We start from the raw sequence: 23872 nt of genomic DNA on the forward strand, positions 1-23872 counted from the left end.
TCGCAGACACCGTCGGGGCGTCGCCTATTAACCCGTCTACACGTACAACACACGGCTGTAACTGAGGAAAGAGTAAGACTTCCCCAGGACTGGCGATACGCCCTGCACATAAAACCACTACTCACTAACATGTCCAAGGACGACCACGAGTGTAGGCGCATGGCCAGGGCAGAGGCCTTAGTTCACCACTACGGAGGGAAACCCGCACCGCCGGGGTGGCGCCGTGGTTACGGCGCTCGACTATTGTTCCCAAGGATGCGGGATCGAATCCCGGCCACGGCAGCCGTTTTTCGATGGAGGCGAAAAGCAAGGCGCCCGTGTGCTGTGCGATGTCAGTGCACGTTAAAGAACCCCTGGTGGTCGACATTTCGGAGTCCTCCACCACGGCTTCTCTCATAGCCTGAGTCGCTTGGGGACGTTAAACCCAACCAACCAACCAACCAACCAACCAACCAACCAACCAACCAACCAACCAACCAACCAACCAACCAACCAACCAACCAACCAACCAACCAACCAACCAACCAACCAACCAACCAACCAACCAACCAACCAACCAACCAACCAACCAACCAACCAACCAACCAACCAACCAACCAACCAACCAACCAACCAACCAACCAACCAACCAACCAACCAACCAACCAACCAACCAACCAACCAACCAACCAACCAACCAACCAACCAACCAACCAACCAACCAACCAACCAACCAACCAACCAACCAACCAACCAACCAACCAACCAACCAACCAACCAACCAACCAACCAACCAACCAACCAACCAACCAACCAACCAACCAACCAACCAACCAACCAACCAACCAACCAACCAACCAACCAACCAACCAACCAACCAACCAACCAACCAACCAACCAACCAACCAACCAACCAACCAACCAACCAACCAACCAACCAACCAACCAACCAACCAACCAACCAACCAACCAACCAACCAACCAACCAACCAACCAACCAACCAACCAACCAACCAACCAACCAACCAACCAACCAACCAACCAACCAACCAACCAACCAACCAACCAACCAACCAACCAACCAACCAACCAACCAACCAACCAACCAACCAACCAACCAACCAACCAACCAACCAACCAACCAACCAACCAACCAACCAACCAACCAACCAACCAACCAACCAACCAACCAACCAACCAACCAACCAACCAACCAACCAACCAACCAACCAACCAACCAACCAACCAACCAACCAACCAACCAACCAACCAACCAACCAACCAACCAACCAACCAACCAACCAACCAACCAACCAACCAACCAACCAACCAACCAACCAACCAACCAACCAACCAACCAACCAACCAACCAACCAACCAACCAACCAACCAACCAACCAACCAACCAACCAACCAACCAACCAACCAACCAACCAACCAACCAACCAACCAACCAACCAACCAACCAACCAACCAACCAACCAACCAACCAACCAACCAACCAACCAACCAACCAACCAACCAACCAACCAACCAACCAACCAACCAACCAACCAACCAACCAACCAACCAACCAACCAACCAACCAACCAACCAACCAACCAACCAACCAACCAACCAACCAACCAACCAACCAACCAACCAACCAACCAACCAACCAACCAACCAACCAACCAACCAACCAACCAACCAACCAACCAACCAACCAACCAACCAACCAACCAACCAACCAACCAACCAACCAACCAACCAACCAACCAACCAACCAACCAACCAACCAACCAACCAACCAACCAACCAACCAACCAACCAACCAACCAACCAACCAACCAACCAACCAACCAACCAACCAACCAACCAACCAACCAACCAACCAACCAACCAACCAACCAACCAACCAACCAACCAACCAACCAACCAACCAACCAACCAACCAACCAACCAACCAACCAACCAACCAACCAACCAACCAACCAACCAACCAACCAACCAACCAACCAACCAACCAACCAACCAACCAACCAACCAACCAACCAACCAACCAACCAACCAACCAACCAACCAACCAACCAACCAACCAACCAACCAACCAACCAACCAACCAACCAACCAACCAACCAACCAACCAACCAACCAACCAACCAACCAACCAACCAACCAACCAACCAACCAACCAACCAACCAACCAACCAACCAACCAACCAACCAACCAACCAACCAACCAACCAACCAACCAACCAACCAACCAACCAACCAACCAACCAACCAACCAACCGGAGTGTACTATGTGAACGCGTCCGGCCCGCACCAAGGCGGGTGGTACACGGCTGCAGTGATCCACGAGTCCAAAACGGTGAACGGGCTCACATTTAAAGCCCGGAACGTAACACAGGCATAGGAGGTCGCCATCGCGTTAGCAGCAACACACTCTGTTTGCAAAACAATCATAACGGACTCCCGAGGGGCGTGTCGGAGCGTTCAACAGGGCTGGGTCCCGTACCTGGCCTACCGGCTACTAAAAAATGGCTGAGGCTTAGCTTGGTTAAGCCTGGTCAGATGCGAAGCATATTGATTGCTAAACTCGGCTTTCCATGGTTACACTTGGCTAAACATTTCTTTCCTTGGTTACACGTGCTTTTACACGGTTTAAACTTGGAATGCACAATGTTTTCCCATCGCATAAAACTAGGTAATAGCATGACTCGTTCATCTCTAATCTAACTGTGTTACCGACACGCACAACGAACATGTCATCCCCCAGGCCAACGATAATCGATTGCCACTACGCGAATATGTACGCAAAGCAAAAGCTTTTAGAACACCGACGTACTAAAGGAATCAACGATTTTGATTTCTTCGGCAACAACACGGTCGTATGCGAAAGCCTCCCCGTAAACTACCCGTGTCCAGCCGGCTTGACGTGCACCAACGGTCGTCACGTCTTCACCAAGCATGGCTGTGAGGTCACCTCATGTATACCCTTCGAGCCATATCACCGCCATGGTGGTCCTTCCTCTGTCGTGACGTCAGCGTATCACGTGGTGTGACGTCACCATACCACGTGGTCCCCACCGCGTGCAAACTGCAGCCGACGGCGCGAGCCGGTCCCCCGTCTCTCCTCTGTCGTGACGTCAGCGTGTCACGTGGTGTGACGTCACCATACCACGTGGTCCGCACGGCGTGCAACCGCAGTCGACGGCGCGTGCTGGACCCCCATCTCTCCTCTGTCGTGATGTCAGCGTATCACGTGGTGTGACGTAGCATTCAACATTCTTTGCACGGCGTGTAACCGTCACGAAGGGCTGTGGTTTACCTTTAGCAATATGCTTCGCATAAAAACAGCTTGCACCTGGCCTACCGACTGCTGCAAAACAGCTCGTATGTGGGAAGTCCATCCCGCCGCTTCATAGTCTGGGCTCCTACCCACTCGGGGCAAGGAGGAAACGAGGCAGCAGATGTCGCCGCACGCGCGCTTTCTAACCAGGCAACCTCGTCCCCCTCCTCCTCAGAAGAATTCACACCAGCCTACATTTTCAGAGAAATTACTCAGTTTTACCAAACCGGACATAATCTTTACCCCCACCCGTGTAAAGGGTTATCAAGAGCGAAGGAACGCGTGTTTCTTCGCTTCCTTACAAATACCATGATGTGCCCGGCGTCACTTCAACACTTTGACAGTGCCTTCTCCGGGGAGTGCCCGCACTGCGGGGAAATGTCCTCGGACCTCTTCCACATGATGTGGGCGTGCCCCTCCAACTCTTCCTTTGCACTTAACCCAAACCCCACCCGAGAGGACTGGGAGGGCCCCGCCGGGGTGGTGCAGTGGTAAGACGCCCGACTACTGTGCCGGAGTACCCGGGCTCGATCCCGACCTCGGCGGCTGCGTTTCGATGGAGGCGAAACGAAGAGGCGTTCGTGTGCTGTGCAATGTCAGCGCACGTTAAAGATCCCCAGGTGGTCCAAATTAGTCCGTAGCCCTCCACTACGGCTCCTCTTTCTCTCCCACCTTCATCCCTTCCCTTACGGCGCGGTTCAGGTGTCCACAGCGATACTGCGCCTTTCCCTTCCTGTGAACCAATTATTATTTTTATTAGGACTGGGAGGCGACCATGCTCGCCAGCTCCGACCAGAAAGCCCAAAAGGCGTTGGTCAAACGAGCAATGGCGTCAGCGGAAGCCACTGGGGTCCCGTGCTAGGGACTCCACCTAATGTTTGTGAGGGGAAGGGCACCAAGCCTGACCCCAGAGCAACCTCCATGTAAACGATCTTCGCTCAGGTAATTGGGCTAAGGTGCATCGAGGCACCCTGAATCGGGCACTTGTGGTGATCTTCTATCTACTCATCATTGTTGCTTGGAATTCGATTATGGTACGAACGACGCGAGGGAACAGATTCCGGGTACTTATCGAGAAATTGATGAAAAACGTTGTGAAAAAGTCTAGGGGGCACTTTGGACTAGAAAAGTGCGATGAGAAGCCTTTATATCGCGGTGGTCCGTAGCACTCCACTATGGCGCTTCTTTCTCTCTTTCTTCTTTCGCTCCCATTTTCCTCCTTTCCCTCGCGGCGTAGTTAGGTGTTCGCGGAGAAGTGTGACAGTGTACAGCGCCTTTTCTTTCCTGTAAACCAATTTGAAACGGTGCTGATTCCTGCCTTACCGCGTCTGCTTCTGTATGCTGTGTGGTGCGGCATTCGAGGAAGCGCCAATTGAAAGGCGCCGCACGGACGCCCGGATCGGACGCCCGGCGGGGTCAGCTTCGTATACGCGTGAATAGCCTGGTGAAGTCATCGGTCATGACCGGATGTAACGTCATGATGACGTCAGTTCAGATTATCAGACATGGCCGGATGTGACGTCATGATAACGTCACACCCATTCATGACGACACGTGCGATCATGGAGGATGACGTCACCAGGTGATGACTTCATAATCGGTCATGAGTGCTGACGTCACTATAACTATCATCATCAACTGTCACTGTAATCATCAGTAACTGTCACTGTCATTAATTACCACTATCATTATCGGTCACTTCAGACATCTTATAGTAGCGCGAACAAAAACACTGCACCAACTAGGCTGACAACACATCTTACTGAAGCTTATCGGTCACTATCTACCAGTAACTTAGTTCTTCACTGACAGCTTAAAAGGTAAACAGAACACCGCGGAATCTCGCAAACTTTGACACTTCTCGCGGACGCACGCAGGCGCGGACCGACACTGACGAAGGCTTTCGCCTTAATACAGTAATAATCATCTTTCTCTCATAGTTACATTTATGATCCCAGTGTGCTTTAAAATGAAATTTGAGAAAATTTCGAAATTTGACCTGTTGCCATATTAACCAGGTCGGTCGTTTCTGGCTGTCATCATTTTCTGCTCAATGTTACACGGTTGGCCCTTTACTATGAGAGCAGTAGGATTCAGCCTAATATGACGTTTTTTAGATTGTGCTACCGGTGGTAATGTGTAATAGCTGTCACTATTTCTCGTTGATAAAGAGGGAAAAGAGTGCGCGGATCTTTCATATGCAGTATAATTTCTTGGCGGATTCCGAGCGCCTCAGGTATGGAAGATTCTTCGAGGTCCGGTTTTATAAAGTTTCACGCGGACCTTGGACAGCTTGACCGGGAGTGGCATATATTTGGCTGTCTCCGAAAACTAAAGTTGCGCGCCACGCTTTATGTGCCCGTTGCGTCTCGATTCTTGTTATACGCAGTACTCCATACAGCAAGCATTGTTTCAACAGGTTGTCTCCACGAATCCGTTTCTCCTGTGAATGTTTAATATGACTCGCCTATGTCTGCCACCGCACAAAACGTCGCTGTTCTATAGCGCGGCTACCACATCTGTTCAGGTAATACGCGCAGTAAAAGGACGCTTGGCACGAACGACTTTGCGCCGTTCTTTACATGGCGCTATTTCTCATTCTGTCTCCGAGTCTCCACTCCCCACTGTCACCGGCGAGGCCTCCCAGTTCGCAGCAACGGCCGAGGAGTGTGTGCGTATGTGTGCGATGCAAACAGCTCAAGTGGCTACTTCGTCAAGCGCCTCCTCCATCGAGTGCATGTTAAAAGAAACTAAAGAGAAACGCAAGATACTACGGTACGGAGAACGCCAACCACCGGGACGAGCACCCATCCCTTCCGTACACTCCCTCATAGCGCCGCACTTGAGGAGTTCCTCTCAAAGCGATGCCAACTGATCGCATACTGGGCCCGCTCTTGGCTGTACCTGCAAGCGCATTCTCCGGCGAATTCAATTCCCGTGCGCGCGCCGGTCGCTCGCGATTCGATCGATGTACTTGGGAGCCCTAGATGCGGTGGCGAGAATGGCCAAGGTCTTTGGAGAAGCGCCCGATTCTCCCCAGAATAAGGAAACAGAAAACGCATCTTCATTTAAGCGAGAGTGTTCTCGACTCTAGGGGCATCCATGGACTTGTTGTATGCACTCCTTGGTGACGTCATCGCGCCATTGCCTGTTACAGAGAAGGAGGGCCCGCCTTGCAGCTGTCTCTCCTGCAGCAGCGACAGTGCAGTGCCTCGCGAAGCCTGGCTCTCTCAGGTGTCGCTGGCGCCGGTAGTGGCTGACGGCCGGTGCTAAATATAGCGCCGCTCCTACCTGTTGCCGAAACCACCGGTCGGGACGGGATAGGGAGGGGGGGACGGGTTGAGGGGAAGTGGGGGAGCGTAGTGTGGGAGCTGCATGGGGAAGCGATGGGCGACGAGGGTCGGGATTTGCATGCTCTTGTTGGTCGGGAGGTCGCGATCGCAATCCGCCGGGACATTTTGGGAGTGAAATTTCGTACCACCCAGGGAGAGCTCTTGCATCGTTTTCTTTTTTCCTCAAAGTATGTTATTCGTCGTTGTTTCGGCGCTTCGCGGTGATGAATACAAAGACGCTTTCGATCGATAGATCGATCCATCCATCTACCTTGGCAACGAGGGCGATGCCGTTTTTAAACACGCTAATGTGCGTGCTTTTTTTTTTCCTGCTTTCTTATGCATATATTTTCATACTTGTCTGGTGCTGTGTCGATCACGGGTTGCTGCTGCGTAGCAGGCACCTCATGGAGGCGCCTGCGCACATAACCTTATCTAAATGCAGTGGCAAAATTGGTTAAAACGTATTTGTGAAATCAACCCAGGAACTCCACATTTGTCTGCACTTTCAAGACGTTTCTTGTTATAGAAATACCATGTGTTTTAATACGACAGATGTGCGATTGGCTTTCTCCTGAATAAACTAGGTCGCCTCGTATTTACATAGGCCCAAGCAAACCATTTCTTAACAAATACAATCCCGGTGCCTGATAGAAACTGCATGCGCTATCAGGCATGCACAGCATAGAACTTACTTCCCCTATTTTCTATATTGCCGGAAGAAGAAATCAAGTGAAATGGCTCCTTGCCGCCTCCTCTGTCTCGTCAGCATGCAGACATCAACGTGACAGGGCTCCAGGGTATACTTAAGAATGTGACAACCTCTGAAAACGACCGATCCTTCCTTTTACGCGGCGCGGCCACAACATAGAGTCGATTTTGCGAAAAACTATCGATGGTGGCGCCACTTATCTCTCCTGGCGGGTAGCCGTAAAGTTATGGGTACTTATCCGCCCTTGCTGCAGCAGGAGCCGCCGAATATAGGCCCGAGGACATACCGTGGCGCTACCTCTCGGATGTGCCCTCATGACGAACTAAGTGGAATAACGTACAGCCGCCCAACTGGCGAGCGCGACAGCCTCCTTTTCTGTGCTCCTGAGCCTTGCGGATAAGACTTGCCGGAAGGTAAAGATTACGCAAGAACTTTTTGCACGTTAGCTCCTTTGTAGAACTCCGCATCACAGAAAATGCGGCCATCGTACGCCAGTTAAAGATTTGAGCGGCTGTACGCGCGTTGAACTGTTGCTGTAAGATGATTTCCTAGGCAGTTTACTTGCGCGTTAGTTCTGCGTTAATTTATTTATTTAATATGCACCTTGGTCTGGGCCTGTATAAGCTTAATTTGGGGTATTAGACCCATTTATTCGGCAAGAAGGCACTTCATTGAATCGGCGGGTTGTCGAGGTTAGCGAGTCTCAACTACATGAAGACGACGCGCACAGACTACAGTATTGCTATTGCTGTTCTGCAAAAAATTTAAGCTGCCAAACAATCAGTCGAGGTCACTGAATCCAGGTAATAAGGTTCATCTGCGAGAGCAGCGGAGCTGTCAGGAGCCTGACATATGCTGCGCGACTTCTTAGCACCGGCAGAAGCGGCACCGTTCACCTGTTCCCTTGAAAGTAGCAGAGCAGACAAGTTGCACAGTGGGGAAGCACCTGTTCCCTTGAAAGTAGCAGAGCAGACAAGTTGCACAGTGGGGAAGACGTGGATTAATTTTTATTGCAAGTGTGAAGTGTATTCCACGAGCGAATTCTTGCGCACTGACTGTCGTCACTGGAATATCTTGGTTCGGGCGGATATTTGTTTTCCCCGCGCAAAGTAGTTTTGTTGATGCATATTTCAGCACATCACAACATCTATTCACGTGCTCTGTCATTGGAAATTACGGTGGCACTGCAGACGTTGCGTGAGATAACTCATCATGAATATCGCTTTCCGTGGCGGCAGAATCTTATAGTTCACTTCAGTGAAACTTGCTTGTCAGCGCCTTCGTTCAGAAGAATGAGACCTGGTTTTCGCACGATCCTTCCCTGTTCAGGGAGCGTACTGCTCCGTGAAGAAGCCACCATCTTTTCCATCCTGCCAGCAATAGTTCTTCGTTAGCTTTACAGATGATAAGCGCAAATTAAAACGCGTGTACCGTTCCTTCTGCCGCTACTTGCCGTACTGTTTAGCGCCAACTCCATGGTCGAAACCAAGCTCTCCGAAATGTCTGCTGCACACATGAATGACCACTCGCTTCTTACCCGTTCAAATCTCGAATAAGGAAGATTCCGTGAGCGTTTTTCGGGTAGCAATGGAGCTTGCGCACGATCTTCGTGGACTCATCGGCAGGCGTGTTGAGCATCCTGCAGTTAAAACGCGTACCGCGGCGAATACCAGAATAACACTGGCGCGGTGATTTAATGCGTTGCCCCATCATCACCTCGCAGCTTTTTTTTTTTTTTTTTTTTTTTTACTTGGCACAAAGTGGAATTGTCGCCATGACAGAAGCAGATCTGCTTAGGTAGAATAGAGGCGAGAGAGGCAACACTGCACAGGACACCAAATTGTAACTATATATTTCGCAAAGGCACAACAAGAAACAAATAATAAGCATCCTGTCACGTGATGAGGTGTATATATATATATAATGTCAGGCATGCGAACAGAAGAGAACAAGGAAGTGCAAAAAGAGGCTCTCCGGAATAGAAGTGAAAGAAGAGGAAGCTCACTATACCTTGGTTAGCACATCAGGCTAAGGGGCAGAACCACTTTGTAAATAAACCTTAACAATATATATATATATATATATATATATATATATATATATATATATATATATATATATATATTGTTAAGGTTTATTTACGGAGCTTCTCCCGTAAATAAACCGCAGCCGTGGCCTAGTGGTTAGAGCGCCCGTCTCGGCTGCGGGAGGTGGTCAGTTCGAAACCCACCGCCGGACACCCACCGGACACCGTAAACCCCGTTCTACGGGGTTTACGGAGCTTCTCCCAAACGCACACCCCTGTAAAAGCCGAGCACCAGGCCGGGGGACGCTTGTACCCATTTTTACCGGTGGGTGTCCGGCGGTGGGTTTCGAACTGACCACCTCCCGCAGCCGAGACGGGCGCTCTAACCACTAGGCCACGGCTTTGAACCCCGTGAAACACGGTAACTCGAACCACCTTTGCAGGCTGAAGTGTTCGAAACTATTTTGCCCCAGAAGGAGCGCAGCGGGGTTTGCGGAGCCTCTTCCAAGCGCACACCCCTGTGAGAGCCGGGCGCCAGGCCGGGGGACGCTTGTACCCATATATATATATATATATATATATATATATATATATATATATATATATATATATATATATATATATATATATAAACTTAAAGTAGGTGACACACGGTGGAAAAAACAACACTTTATTCCGACGTTTCGGCCGTGGTTCGGCCTTTGTCAAGGAATGCGTTTTTTCCACCGTGTGTCACCTACTTTACGCTTATGCCCTACCGGACCCATTCGAGCTTCAACCCCCTCCCTATATATATATGTAATTTTTTTTATTTTTTTATTTAACTGAAGCAGCTGACCACTATATGGAGCTTTATTGTGATTTTTTGGAAGCTCAAACAGAAAAATAAGGCGAAATAATTTGTTCAAATACTTTCCTATATAGATAGCATATGAAATGTTTAGAGATTGTGCTTACGCAAACGCGTCCCGTGCGCAATAGTGCATCGATCTGTACCACCACTCACTCTGATCGTGTTTCCACGGCAAGTGTTAAGTCTGTAGTGCCGATGTTCTCGCAAAGGTCAGGTGCAAGCCTCGCATAAAGATCAGAAACTAATTAACATTTGACTTTAAATCGTTTAACCGTCGGTCGGCTGCGCCGTACCTATAGTCGCCTGTGCCGTAGTCCATGTATTTGAAGTGGACTATAGTTTCCGTGAGTGCATAAGAATGTTTTTTCCTCTTGTCTTAAGTTGTCCATAAGTTATCAGCCTTCGAGTCTGTGAACGGTAACATTTGTAAGTGTGCAAGATCAAGTCTGAAGCATGCTTCACGATACACGGTGTATGATAACAGCGCGAGAAATTTCTTCTTGTCGGCACAGATTAAAGAAACGCGGAACAGGACGTTTTTTGCTTCACCCGCATTGATAAAACGTAATGTATTGAAGGTATTAAGACATTACTGGTGACGAGTCAGCGTCCCAATGAATTTATAAACAACTGCACACGTCACACGCGGCGTCATAGCTGTCCTGCTGCAACACACTTTGCTTTCAATCGTGCGTCATCGCTGTCAGTCGTCTCCTCGACTCAGACGTGATCGACGAGTCTTTCTCGTGCATGCAGGTTTTCTTTGCGACAATATATCTGTCAACCTGTCAACTTTTTATAGCCGTACTGGGAAACGGCATACTGTTCTGCGCCCCAGAATCAGCGCGAGCGTTCTGCACGTTCTCGAGAGCGTCTGAGAAGAGCGGCCTCAGCATCAAGCAAAGCAGCGTGGCCGATCGTGGACGGAAGGGTGAAAGTCCCAGTTTTTAATTTTTGTACCGCAGATGGCGCTCCTGATGCGGTAGTACTGCTACCACCCCGTTTCAAAGGGGACGCTCCTATATTCCACTCATCCATCCATCTACGGAGTGCCTCAGGACGTCTAGCGTACCGTAACCTCAATTGGTAAGACGGCGGACGTCAAGGACAACTACCGGTGTACTCAGGGAGGCGCTTTCCGTGACTATGCAGCCAAGGCTATGCAGTCGAGGCTTTCCCCGCAGACTACTGCACCAAGTAGTTCCAATATATCTGGCCTCAGTTACAGTTTCGGTTTCAGTCTTGCCTTTACATTAAAACAGCAGTCTTCGTGCCGCCAGCTACATATAATGTATTCAGTTGCACCACTGAAGGCCATGTGAACTAAATTCGCGACTAATCGCTGACACGATTTACGTTGTAAAACAAGCTGAGCCACATAATCTTTCCGGGATTCCCGACAGACAGCGCAGCTATCGGCATTTGCACGGCTTTTTGTATAGTAATGAAACTGATTTATGCTGATTAGTATTGTAGTATAATTTCGATGTAATAATAACGTGAATAATTTCTTAATGATTTATCATTCCAGTGCGCGATCCGAAAACTTCTAAAGGAACTACATTCTGCTGCGCAGTGCCACGGCCGCTCGATGGAAGCGCGCTTCCATCGAGCGGCCGTGGCACTGCGCTGGTGCGTGGCGGCCGGTTCTGTAGCTTTCGCTGAATGGCCACAGAAAGTTGTCACCGAGTGTAGACTGAACAGCGTCCATTGCATTCAGGCAACTAAAGGTTACTGAAAATACCTTAATTAGGAAACGTATCTTTTTGGGGTTGAAAAAATTTTAATTCCACGAATTGAGAACAGGGAATCCGTAAAAACTTTGTGGGAGGCGTCAAGTTGCGCTTCACACTGCAATTGCTATTAGGGCTAATATTTGCCCTAATAGCTTGAGATTGATTTATGATCGTAGTAATGTTTATCTCCGATATCTCCCGAGTTTAAAGCTCCGCCTCGCATTGTATTGGCGTGAACAGTGTCAAGTAGTCATATTTTTTTTTAAATCGTAATGTCTTTCTTACAATCCGTAATAATAGCATGAAAAAAGAGAATGTAGCACTGCTAACGACAAATTCTATGAAAAATACTTAAATTGGCAGCTTTTTCGCGGAATCGCGGGAAATTTGAGGCCTTAACCTTGGCAGCATCCGATTTGCGGATGACATTTCTTTGCTAGGCAAACTGGTGAACAACTTCAAATCAGAACAGTTGGTCTGAATTTTATTATAAAGAACTGAAGAAAAATAGGGATGGACAAGTGTGGCGCATTCGGCACGCAATCTCGGGAGATCAATCGCAGCTTACTGGTATCGGTCAATAAGAAAGCATACGAAAGATGTGCACCTACCAGTGCTCACCTATAAGGGCGCAAGTTTGGAGGCTAACGAAAAGGCAAGAATTTAAGTTCATAACAACTGCGTCGTGAGCTATGGAAAGGGAAATGATTGATGTAGCAATATGAGGCAATTAAGCAGACAGCGGAGTCGGTTAGCCAGCAGACGCTAATTAATGGCATCATAGTTGAAATCGGGAAGAAGTAATGGACATGAGCGCGGGCTGCAATGATAATGCGAGGTTGTTAACAAAAGAAATCGAGGGCGGCAGAAGGTCACGTGCGCGAACGAAATTAGAAAGTGTGCCAGGACGATGTGACCGCTGTTGGCACAGGACGAGGTTTTAACTGCAGTGTGGTCTGGGAGGCCTTTGTCTTGCAGTGGACATAGTTAAGGCATGGTGTTGCTACCGGCAGTGATGATACAAAGTCCATTATTATGCGCCAGGGCCATGTGTGCAGTCACTTCCATACTGTGCATGCAAGCCCGGGCATGCAGATTCAACTTAAGGCTATACGGACCGAATCGTGTCTCTTAGAACAGGAAACGACTATGTGTCTGGTATGGCGCGCCGCAAAATGTATTTACACGTGTCTGCGTGTAGCACAATATATAGATGGCATTAACTACTGAGAGTGGAGTAAAAGGCCAGAAGAGAAAGCGATGAGGTGTTTTGTACGCGCGTAGATCGAAAGAAATGAAGACGATACGCAAACGTCCTCAAAGCATCAGCGCGCGCTCCATACGCTATGGATGGCCGGGAAATGAATGTGCGGCCTCGTTCTGTCTTTGAAGGGGTGTGTTTTGGACGTCAGCGATTGGAATTCGGGGTACGGGAAGGAGGCACGCCTCATCCTAAACTCAGCGCCGCAGAAATGGAAACTTGTTGAGCTACGCTTACAAAACGAAGGGGGGCAGCGGTTTGTAGAGACGGAGAAAGAGTCGTCGACGCGCGTCTTCTGAACTCGGCCTGCCGTATATACTCTTCCACGCAGTCGCAAACGCATGAATGAGCGCACTCCCGAAGGGTTCCCGCCATTTACGTTTCTTCATTCCGGGCGAGCGTGCCGATCGAAGAATTGAGTGCGCAGCACCTGTTCCGCTTCTCGAACAAGCAAATTAAACGCGGAGATCCGCGTCCGACTCGCCGGGGCAGGAAATCGCAGAATTTTAGAGAATAAAACAAGTATTGGCCTTCTCTTGGCTGGAGTGCAGTCCGTAAATAGCTGTTGCTGGTGCACGCTTGGGACCTGAGATCGCCTCCTCTGAACAAGCAGTACATTTAATTGTAAACGATGTTTACGACCTGCTTTTTTTTTCGCCGAGAATATGGCCCAGAGTAGAAGGTCTCAAAATATGACTACAGCGCACCACACCGTTATTTCTCTATTTCTCACGGTGACACATAATTTATATTCGTCCGGATTGCAGAGGTTCGCGGTGACCATGGTAATACGTCGTGAGCGAGAACATCCCCACTCACCCACTGCTCGAAGACAGTATATAGGCCTCACGGAAAGAATGCATACTCTGTCAAGTGTTTGCAGTGTGTGAATATTTTGCCGGTTGCTATATACGCGCGCCACATGCGTCTGGGTCAGGATTATTTGTGTCCGCCCTTCTTCGTGCGGAAGACGAAGCGCGTGCGAATATTCTCAACTGCTGGAAATATGAAGGACGAGCGCGAAGCGAGGAGTGGGCCCGCATCCGAACAAGGATCAACAGTGTTTTCTAGCTGTTAAGGGTACACGCGTTTGTTTCCAAACACGAGGAAGGTGCGGGAGCCTTTTCTTGAGCGGTTAGCGTTCGTGGATTTTATACTTGTAGGTTGAAGGCGGCAGTTTGTGAGATAGCAGTTAAGCGTTCGACCTATACAGTCTTTGCCAAGAATATGCGGTCCAAGCGGTTTGCTTTTGAGCCCGTAACGGCGATTCTGGAAGCACTCCTGGGCGCAGATCACGCACCGTCATCCGAACAAAAACAGTTTCAAGGGCACTCACAATCATCATCAACGTCCTCAGCCTGACTACTATAGCCTGACTATACCTACTGCAGGGCGAAGGCCTCTCCTATATTCCTCCAATTAATCCGGTCCTGTGCGAGCTGCATCCGCTTGACCCCTGCGAACTTCTTAACCTCATCCGCCCACCTAACTTTCTGCCGCCCCCTGCTACGCTTTCCTTCCCTCGGAATCCAGTTTGTTACCCTAAGCGACCATCGGTTGTCATCTCTTCGCATTACATGTCCTGCCCATGTCCATTTCTTCTTAATTTCCGCTAGAATGTCAGCGACTTGAGTTATTTATCTGACCCACTCTGCACGTTTCCTATCTCTTAACGTTATCCCTACCATTTTTCTTTCCATAGCCTTCTGCGTTGTCCTCAACTTAAGTGGAACCCTCTTTGTTAGCTTCCACGTTTCAGCCCCATAGGTAAGTGTAGGTAAGATGTAACTGTTGTATACTTTCCTCTTAAGCGATACTGGTAAGCTACTAGACATAATCTGGGAGTGCCTACCAAATACGCTCCAACCCAGTCTTATTCTCCTTGTTATTTCCCTTTCATGGTCCTGATCTGCGGTTACTACCTGTCCTAAATAGATAAATTCGCCTAGTTCTTCTAATGCTTCGCTACCTAACGTTCCTTCCCTTCTGTTCCTTCCCAAATCTATTGAACATTACCTTAGTCTTCTGCATATTGATTTTCAAGCCTATCTTTTTACTTTTCCTGTCTAGGTCATCAATCATTCTTTGCAATTCATCCCCTGCCCCGCTCTTATTGGTCACCGGTCGTCTGCTCACGGCTGACCGATAAGAGTGGCTTTAGCGTTTTGGCACTGGTTATGAGAGCGGTACGTTAATTATCTGGCCGCTGTGTGGAATGCGGAAAACCTAGAAGGGTAAGGACAAAATTTCTCACCACTTGAGAGACTGCGAATGCTGTAGATGCGCAGCAAGACTTCTTACAGCTTAACTGGACGCATGTCCCTCGGTCTATATATGTTTTGACAAAGTTACGAATGTGCACGATCCTCTGTTGTCAAAACGAACCGAGCATGTGCTGAAAGGGATTATTAACTTTTTTTTTTGCTATTTCTCTGCTAAAGTTTAAAATGACTTGATTGTACGGAAAACACAAAACTAGTTAGCAGCAGAAAGGGTGCTTGTCGCACATAATTATGGAATAATAATTACTAAACATTTAGGGCGAAAGCCTTGAATGGCTGTCGTGGCGAAGTGTGTCCCGCTTTTGCGGCGTTCTGATTGGCCGAGGCGGAATGCGTCCCTGCCATCTGCAACGCCACACTTGAACGAGCGCCAAGGAAAGCCACGCGGCAGGAGCGATGGTGTCCCGTCCAAACTCACGCTTGCCGGAGAGTGTGAGATAGTTACTGCGCCTTTCTTTTCCTGTAAACCATTTATAATTATATGTAGCACTGCAACGAATGCCGACAAGAGGCTAACGATGCGAGGGAAATTATAGGATAGGAAGGGTAGGCTTTCGCCATTCTCCTCTTAAGAGACATCTAAGAGACCCTCTAATTTTTTTTTCGTTAGTAATGGAGTGAACCACTAAAATGTAGATCGCAAATCACCAGACAATTAACGAAGAATTATTCTGTATTAAGGAAGTAATTATTACCATCCACATTAACGCAGCCATACGGCTAGAAGGAACGCTGCACAGCTTTCAAAGAAACTTCGCAGATAAAATTTCGTCCCGGTTCAGGGATCGAAACCCGAGACCACCGCGTGTCCGGGGCAGTCGCTCTACCGACGGACCTAACCACGACGGCCAGCATTCGGATACTAGGCCGTGAGGGAAGTTAATAATTCGAAGTCCGAATGGTGCTCTTGCCCTATGTTTTTAGCGGAATCTCGCAAGGTGGACCAGATTTTTAATAATTCATTAGCTCAGGTGGACGCTAATGATTAATTACTCCCGTATTATAAATATACTCCGCCCTGGGGGGATTAACCTTAAAACATGCTTCTGAAATACGTAAGCAGACACTGTCAATTGCTCTAAAACGTTGGCCGATGAGGGTTCTCTTATTCGTCTTAAAGGCCTTCAATTGGTAGCATTATAACTCTGTGCCTGCCTTTCTGTGACGCTCAGAAGCATGCAATGTGGCCTTGAGACTTTTCACGGACACTACACGTCGAGTGCACAGTGTAGCGGATCACGCATGAACTATTTTACTCACGTAAAAGGCAGAAAGCATGGAAAGCGCATTAAACCCTTCCTGGGTATATAGGCTGCGTGGCGCCGACCACATGCGTCTGTTTGCTGAGCTGTGCTGATAAATGTTTTGGATAAGCCTTGAACGCCGTTTGTTCGCGATAAGCTCGCGCGCGGCTCACGGGCGTTGCCTTTTTCGCCGACACCGTTTCCGCGTTGCCTGAATTGTTCATCGAGCACATGAAGTGACACAGAGAGAGCGCGGTAACTGTGAGAACAGTCAATGCAAGCCGGGAGTAGCCCTGACCCGTATGACGCTGCGTCCAATTCCATTGTGTTCAACGGCTCTCCCGAATGTGGTCGGATCGGAAACGGTCGACGCCGCATTGCTGTATCACTCTGGTGTTACCCGGCTCACAATGGATAAGTCGCACTGCAGAGACGTTGCGCGAGTCTGGCGAAGAAGGAAACTTCGACACTTCTACGTGAGTGACTCTCACCTATGGCGGAACATCAAAGGCGGCGTCGGCATTGTCGACGTTTTGAGATAAAATTCACGGGCATCCCTCTGACAGGCATTACTTGGTAGATGGCATGGCCGGGAACTGATTGGTTGTAGGGGTTGTATGACGTCATGGGACCATGTGACGTGCTGCCAACTTGAGCATCTCCTTTATTGTATAAGGTACATTTGGGAACCGAACTATGGAGAGACCCCTGGATTCCGGCAGGCTTGCTGTCCTTATAAGCCACACGGGTACGCTCGTATACAGCTTCTTTAAAGCGGAGCTTTATATCGGTCGGCTGGTCTTTCAGACAATGTCGTAGCTTAAGACTATCAATATGCGGATACCAGTCAATCGATATACTAGAGGTATACGGATCAAGAGTTCGATGAATGAGTTAATAGTCAAGGGCATGTTCACAAAAGAGGATCTGTAGACGAGAAGCATTAGATATAAAGGCGAAAGCCTTTATTGCCTCATCGTTGTCAGCAAAAGTGTCATGCTATTGTGGCGACTCTGATTGGTCGAGACGGGATGACGTCATGGAGGTCTCGACCAATCACAGATCACCACCACAGTATGCGCAAATGCGTTCCTTATATAGCCATCTGTCAATCAATGAATAATCACTAAGTAATGACAAAAATAATCATTAATTGCTAAATAGCGGCGGTTGTATAATTAAGTATATTACTTACTAATGTCTAATGAATAATAATTAGTGACGGTTATGTAATTAATTACTTACTAATTAATGCCGCGCACCCGATAAAATCAACCACACAACAGGACAACAGGAAACAGAACAACTGCGAAGATACAAGAAGCGCGATCTCGTCTCTAATGAGCTGATGTCATATCCCCGAAATGCTTTTACCTGAGGACAGGCGCAAATTTGGCGCAGCACTCAGGCTTTCGCCTTTCATCATTTTAGTCACCAAAGTGTTCTCGAATTTTTTTTTAGCATAGCGGGTATCACGCAAGAGGAATAACTGTGGCCGCAGATGTTGGATATGTCTACTCAAGCAAAATTGAGAAATGCTTATGAGAGCTCTGAATTAAACTTTACATATATATAACTTGATTTGGTTTGGTTTACGGAGTTTGGCGTCCCACAGCATCTGAAGCCATGAGAGACGTCGTAGTGGAGGGCTCCGGAGATTTCGAACACTTGGGGTTCTTCAACCTCAACTAACATCGCACAGCACATGGATGCCTTGCTTTTCTCCTCCATCGAAAAGAGACTGGATTCGATCCCGCATCCTTGGGCACAGCAGTCAAGAGCCCTATATTACTGCACCACCGCGCGGCAGTGGTACTTTGGCATGGACACACCTTGCCTCCCCCCAGCCACTTCGCGTGCCTATAGGAGGGGTCCAATAAGCTGGCATACATCTAAATTAGTACGTCTCTGGCAAGCTGAATCTCTCGATTAAATCTATCAAAGCTCCCGTGGCATGCCTTGGACCTGGAGCATAAGTTGCATTTTTTTTCGACTCATTACTGTATAGTGTCTCGCCAACGCAACGTGTGAGTAATGAGCCTGTATTAGCATAAGCGCACGTGAACACTGTTATGTGGGCCAACACTTCAAAACATTCGCTTGGTTCTTTGCTCGATGTCGCCGCAAGCGGTCGCAAAATATTTGTTTCACATATGGTGTATAGCACGGTAATAGTAGTGGCGCCTAGGGCCGAATTCTGTGCCGCTCACAATTTCACTCACGAGCGTGACGTCAAAATTGACGGGGCTCTGTCGTGACCTTGAGACGTCAATCGTGATAGATAACGAAATCGGCTGGTTGTCTTTTAGAAACGAAAGCACGAGCGTCGTGTATCAGTGCCTGCTCCTCTCGGGGAAATCTTCCCGAGAGGATCATCGCTGTGAAACAATTTCACCCAATAGTTTCACACCTGTCTGTGCCCTGCCATTTCGCACTAAAAACAAGTGCTACGTACGGCCGCGAGTGGTTAGTGGACGATTAAGGTGTTGTGCCTGCCGTCCTCACACAGATAGCGAGTTCAACAGCGATGGCGGGGGTGGGTATCCGCGGCCTTCATTGTGCATCACGCTGCAGTGATTGCCCACCAAACTGGCTCTCTGGAAGCGTTCATGGCCGCCTTGTTCCGACTTATCTATAGCAATGTTATCACTGGGCAAATCTATATCGCCGGTTGTAATAATGTCAGGACATTTGCGCGTGACATCGATGCCTCTGTACACATATTGCGCCGAGTGGTGGTGGTGGTGGTATAGAGACATTTACTGCCAATATTACAGAGGGTGGGGGCGTTGCCCCCTACATGGCATTTGAGAGCCCCCTCCATGTACGGAGGGCCCTCTTACAGATCAAAAGAAAGCCCTTGGAGGGAGCGAGAGCGCATGTAATGATCTTGCGCTGGTCCTTATAGGAGGTACTGGTGAGTCGCTTCTCCCAGTAATCTAGGGCCACCTCTGGTGAAGGAGGATGAGGGAATGAGGGGCAGGTGAATAGTGTGTGTAGAAAGTCGCCAGGTTTACCACAGAGCTTGCAGGAAGAAGAAAGCTGGTCAGGAAAGCGGGCTTGAAGAAGGTTGGGGTATGGTGTTATGATCGTTTGTAGCTTGCGCCAGTGAGCAGCTTGTGTTATTGTAAGGTTCGGGACAAGGGTTGCGTAAATCCTCCTATTTTCGTGGTGGTAGGTGAGCATGTCACGAAAGGACAGCAGGCACTCCCCGGCATCTGAGGAAGACTGTTCCTCCCCAACCTGGAAAGTTAGACCTCGGGCCAGGGAGTGAGCCTCCTCATTACCGGGAAGGTCCGCATGCGCGGCTGTCCAAATAAGGGTGACAGATTGTCGGGGTTGCCAGCTTGGCCGTATGTAACGCGGCTCGTAACAGCTCTCTCTACTGCGTGTCAAGGTACACCGGCTGTTTTGGTTTCCTTCGAGTGCTTTTGGGTGGGTGGGTGTGTGTGTGTGTGTGTGTGGGGGGGGGGGGGGGTCATCTTTAAATCTATCATTCAGTGGAAGGTATCTGAAATTTGCATGCAGTGGGTACCCTTGAGACGCGCCTGTGGCTGGTTCGAAGCGTTTGCTGTCCTTACTTCTTTTCTCTATTCAGCGTTTGTTAATGAACCCCCAAAACACGTCCATATGAGAGCTTTATAATAAAATCATGTTTTTGGCGCCCCGTCAAAGAGAGCGAATTGTTCTCCGCAGATGTTTTTCCAGCGGGCGAGGTAACAGACATCGGAGGAATCATCCGTCAAGTCTAGCAGACTCTAATAGCCCATAATAAGGGTATTTCATGCGTGATAAATGGACGAACGCGCGGCACAGGAATTTGAAGCTATTAAATCGAGCCGCCCTTTTTCTTGGCGCGAGTCTTTGTCCTGAACCTCAAGCCCGCGGCTGCAGGCTCTTGGTTGCCATAGGAAGGTTTTTTTCCCCCTTTCGGGCCCCCGGGTACATATAAGGCCTACGGCCATGGATATGAAAGAAAGTGCTAAATTTTCAGCTGCGTCAGATTCGAACCGAATACCTGCTTTATATACACGTCTAATGTTATATGTATAGCTCTAAAATCGCTGCAATCGCGGCTACGTTTTCAGCACCTACTCGCCTTTGTTTATCTTTATTTTTTCCTGTTTGAGGTGTTCTTTTGTCTCGACGGGGCGGTATTGAATGCATCGCGACATTTGCTGTCGTTTATTGTCGCGTCGTCTCTTGTGACGACAGTACGCTCGAACTTTAATGTTCCTGATGATGTATGTACAGTCGCCCAAATATTTAACTGGCGTACTCATGACGACCTCCTTTTCTGTGCTCCTGCGCCTTAGTGCGTATAAAAGTTTCCAGAAAGCCAAGATTACGCACGGGCTTGGTGAACCCTTGTTTATACTTAGACTTCTCTCAGGTTAGCTCCTCTGTAAAGCTCACAATCACAGAAAATGCGGTTGTCACGCACGTCAGTTAAATATTAGGGTGGCTGTGCATTTGACGGGCGACGCCCCCGAAATGCGGTGAACATCGCAGGTAGATAAGAGGGGTGCCCTTCATTTCGCCCCGCCGGTGTGGCGATGTGGTTAAGGCGCTCGACTACTGTTCCCAAGGATGCGGGATCGAATCCCGGCCTCGGCGGCCGCTTTTCGACGGAGGCGAAAAGCAAGGCGCCCGTGTGCAGTCCGATGTCAGTGCACTCCACTACGGCGTCTCTCATAGCCTGAATCGCTTTGTGACGTTAAACCCCATAAACCAAACCAAAGCTGTTCATTTCAGTGCTTATCTCTCCGCTCTGTTTGCATCAATATTTTTGCGAAAACAGGGCCAGTGCGCGCGTATATTGCTGATATGAAGTCTCAAAAGTTTCATGAAGCACTTTCCGGAGCCGGCCGCCACGTAAAGGCCATATAGGGTGCATTGAATTTAGAGCACTTTATTGTCTTACTGTAGCCTTGAGCAGCACGACTGAGCACTTTTAACCGTATCTGAATGCACCCAGCAGTAGTTCATTTCTTCTGCACGCGATATCTTCAAGACTTAGTAGAGTGTAGGTTCTTAACCAAATAGGAATAGGTGAGCCATGGGCTGTAAAACTAATGTGGTGAACAATATGAAGCATAGTCTCATAACTTCCCGGTGTGTGTGAAGTTTGAGACGTATTTCTAGGCAAGCAGCAGAGCCTGAAAAGAAAAGAATACCTCTTTTTAGTTTGATATCTAGTGTTTATTCGACTATACCGTGCCTGTATTGCGCTCCTGCCATCCTATACGCTGCTTGCTAAAGCTGACATGACACCAATCGGACCAGCGCGCGATCATCTTATGGGACAATCGTAGCGCGTTACTGCCCGCCACGATTAAATTCACCGTTATCTTTTTCTTGGAAGTTCGTGGTGACGAACCTGGATTTGACCGTTATTTCTGTGCTCTCTGCCTCGCAGACCCTGCAACCCGAGGACCCCGGTCCGTCGGCGGGGCGCGGTGCATCCCAGTCGAGGCCCGCTTCGGGCGACCAGAGTGGAGGACGTGCCACCATGGGTCCGTGTCCGCCTGACGCCAGACAGGTGAGGACACGGAGAAGATTATACATTTTGCTCGGCTATTTCCTTGTGCATATTATGTCGCTTGCCCGCCCTTCGTTGAAGACCATCAAGAACTGTGAAAATGCAGGGCTATTGTAGTCGCCTCTACCGTGTGTGTCGTGGAAGTCGACATGCGCAGAGGCAATGCAGCGTTTAATTTTGGCTGACTGAGAGAGTGAGTGAGTCCAGGAAATAATTCACTAAATAATCACGAGTGCGTGGGAGAGTGAGTCGGAAAGCGGGGCAGTTTGCAGGCCTCGTCATATAGTATATATACAGACCACACGGAATGCTTCATAGGCAATGTATGGGGAGCTGTTTTATATCGCAGTTTGTTAAGGAATGCATCTAGGAGGTGTAATAGCCTTTTGTGTGTGTGTGTGTGTATGTGTGTGTGTGTGTGTGTGTGTGTGTGTGTGTGTGTGTGTGTGTGTGTGTGTGTGTGTGTGTGTGTGTGTGTGTGTGTGTGTGTGTGTGTGTGTGTGTGTGTGTGTGTGTGTGTGTGTGTGTGTGTGTGTGTGTGTGTGTGTGTGTGTGTGTGTGTGTGTGTGTGTGTGTGTGTGTGTGTGTGTGTTTCTATTGAGCTCGAGATCCTTCAAAAAAGAAAGTAATCGTTATTCTGGTTTTTCCAGAGCTTCAGAGATTCACGGCTGGTGCAGAATGCGTGTTATATGTGGCGCCGTAGCAAAGTCGCCTGTACGTTGGCCTGTATATCTTTAACGTCCAATGTATGAGCAAAATAATGAGATTGCGAGTTGTAGTGATGAGCGTTTGCGAGAATGGGTAACGTTGTTTTGCATAGATGACGTAACGTCCCAGCAACCTGCTGAATTTACTTCTTGGTGCGCTGAACTGTCTATATATGGGTTTATTAAAACCCTGTTTATTAATAAACCAACCTGCTCCTTGCCTAAACATTGAATCTAGGGGAGTCAGCCTGCCGCGAAACTAAGAAATTTTTAATAATGAATATTAGTTCCAGAGGAGAGCGGAGGTTGATCGAATGTTCTAACCTGGGGTCAGCTTAAGGTGAGGTCGGATAGCGACACAGGGAGTGTTGCGGGGAAGTATTAGCAGCGGTGAGAGACCCCACCATGAGCTAAATGGATTGCCAGTGACACTGGTCCGAGCTTGTTTGTGCGTGGGATGTTGGTAAGTGCAGGCTTTACTTCTCTGTAGCGTTTGTGCTTCTCCTAACGTATCTGATGGGCGTGGCAGAGCCCGAGCGTTGCCGCTGCCGTAAACCACAGAATACACTTTCTGATATTCGTCCGAGAAGGTCACTAAAAGCTTTAGGTGTGTTCATATACGAGGAAAGACCTAATACAGAACAATGAAAGAAACCAAATGCCTCCCCCCTTCTTTCTCTGAATATCTATTTGATCGTGCAAGCTGTTTCTTCCGCAGGTATCGTCTAGCATGCATACATACATGTGAGTGAAAGTTAAACGAATAGAGAGAACGTGAGAATATTTTTATGCCTTACATGCGAAGTTCGAACTTCCCACTCGAGATCACTGCTTTTGCTCTATAGCGTTGTATCGATGCTAGGC

The 23872-nt window shown here is 48.6% G+C and overlaps 1 protein-coding gene across 4 annotated transcripts in view; it reads left to right on the forward strand.

The window, feature by feature from the left end:
• Window positions 1-23872, forward strand: part of LOC146180611 (rho GTPase-activating protein 29-like) — a 234747-nt gene that overhangs the window by 118560 nt on the left and 92315 nt on the right. For all 4 annotated transcript variants that reach the window (XM_084576090.1, XM_084576093.1, XM_084576092.1 and 1 more), the window contains exon 3: window positions 22179-22301. In XM_084576090.1, the coding sequence (XP_084432216.1) occupies window positions 22179-22301 (123 nt within the window). The remainder of the gene's footprint in view (window positions 1-22178; window positions 22302-23872) is intronic.

Source organism: Amblyomma maculatum, chromosome 8, assembly GCF_055883805.1.
Source record: "Amblyomma maculatum isolate TAMU_Amacu chromosome 8, ASM5588380v1, whole genome shotgun sequence".
Taxonomy (NCBI): domain Eukaryota; kingdom Metazoa; phylum Arthropoda; class Arachnida; order Ixodida; family Ixodidae; genus Amblyomma; species Amblyomma maculatum.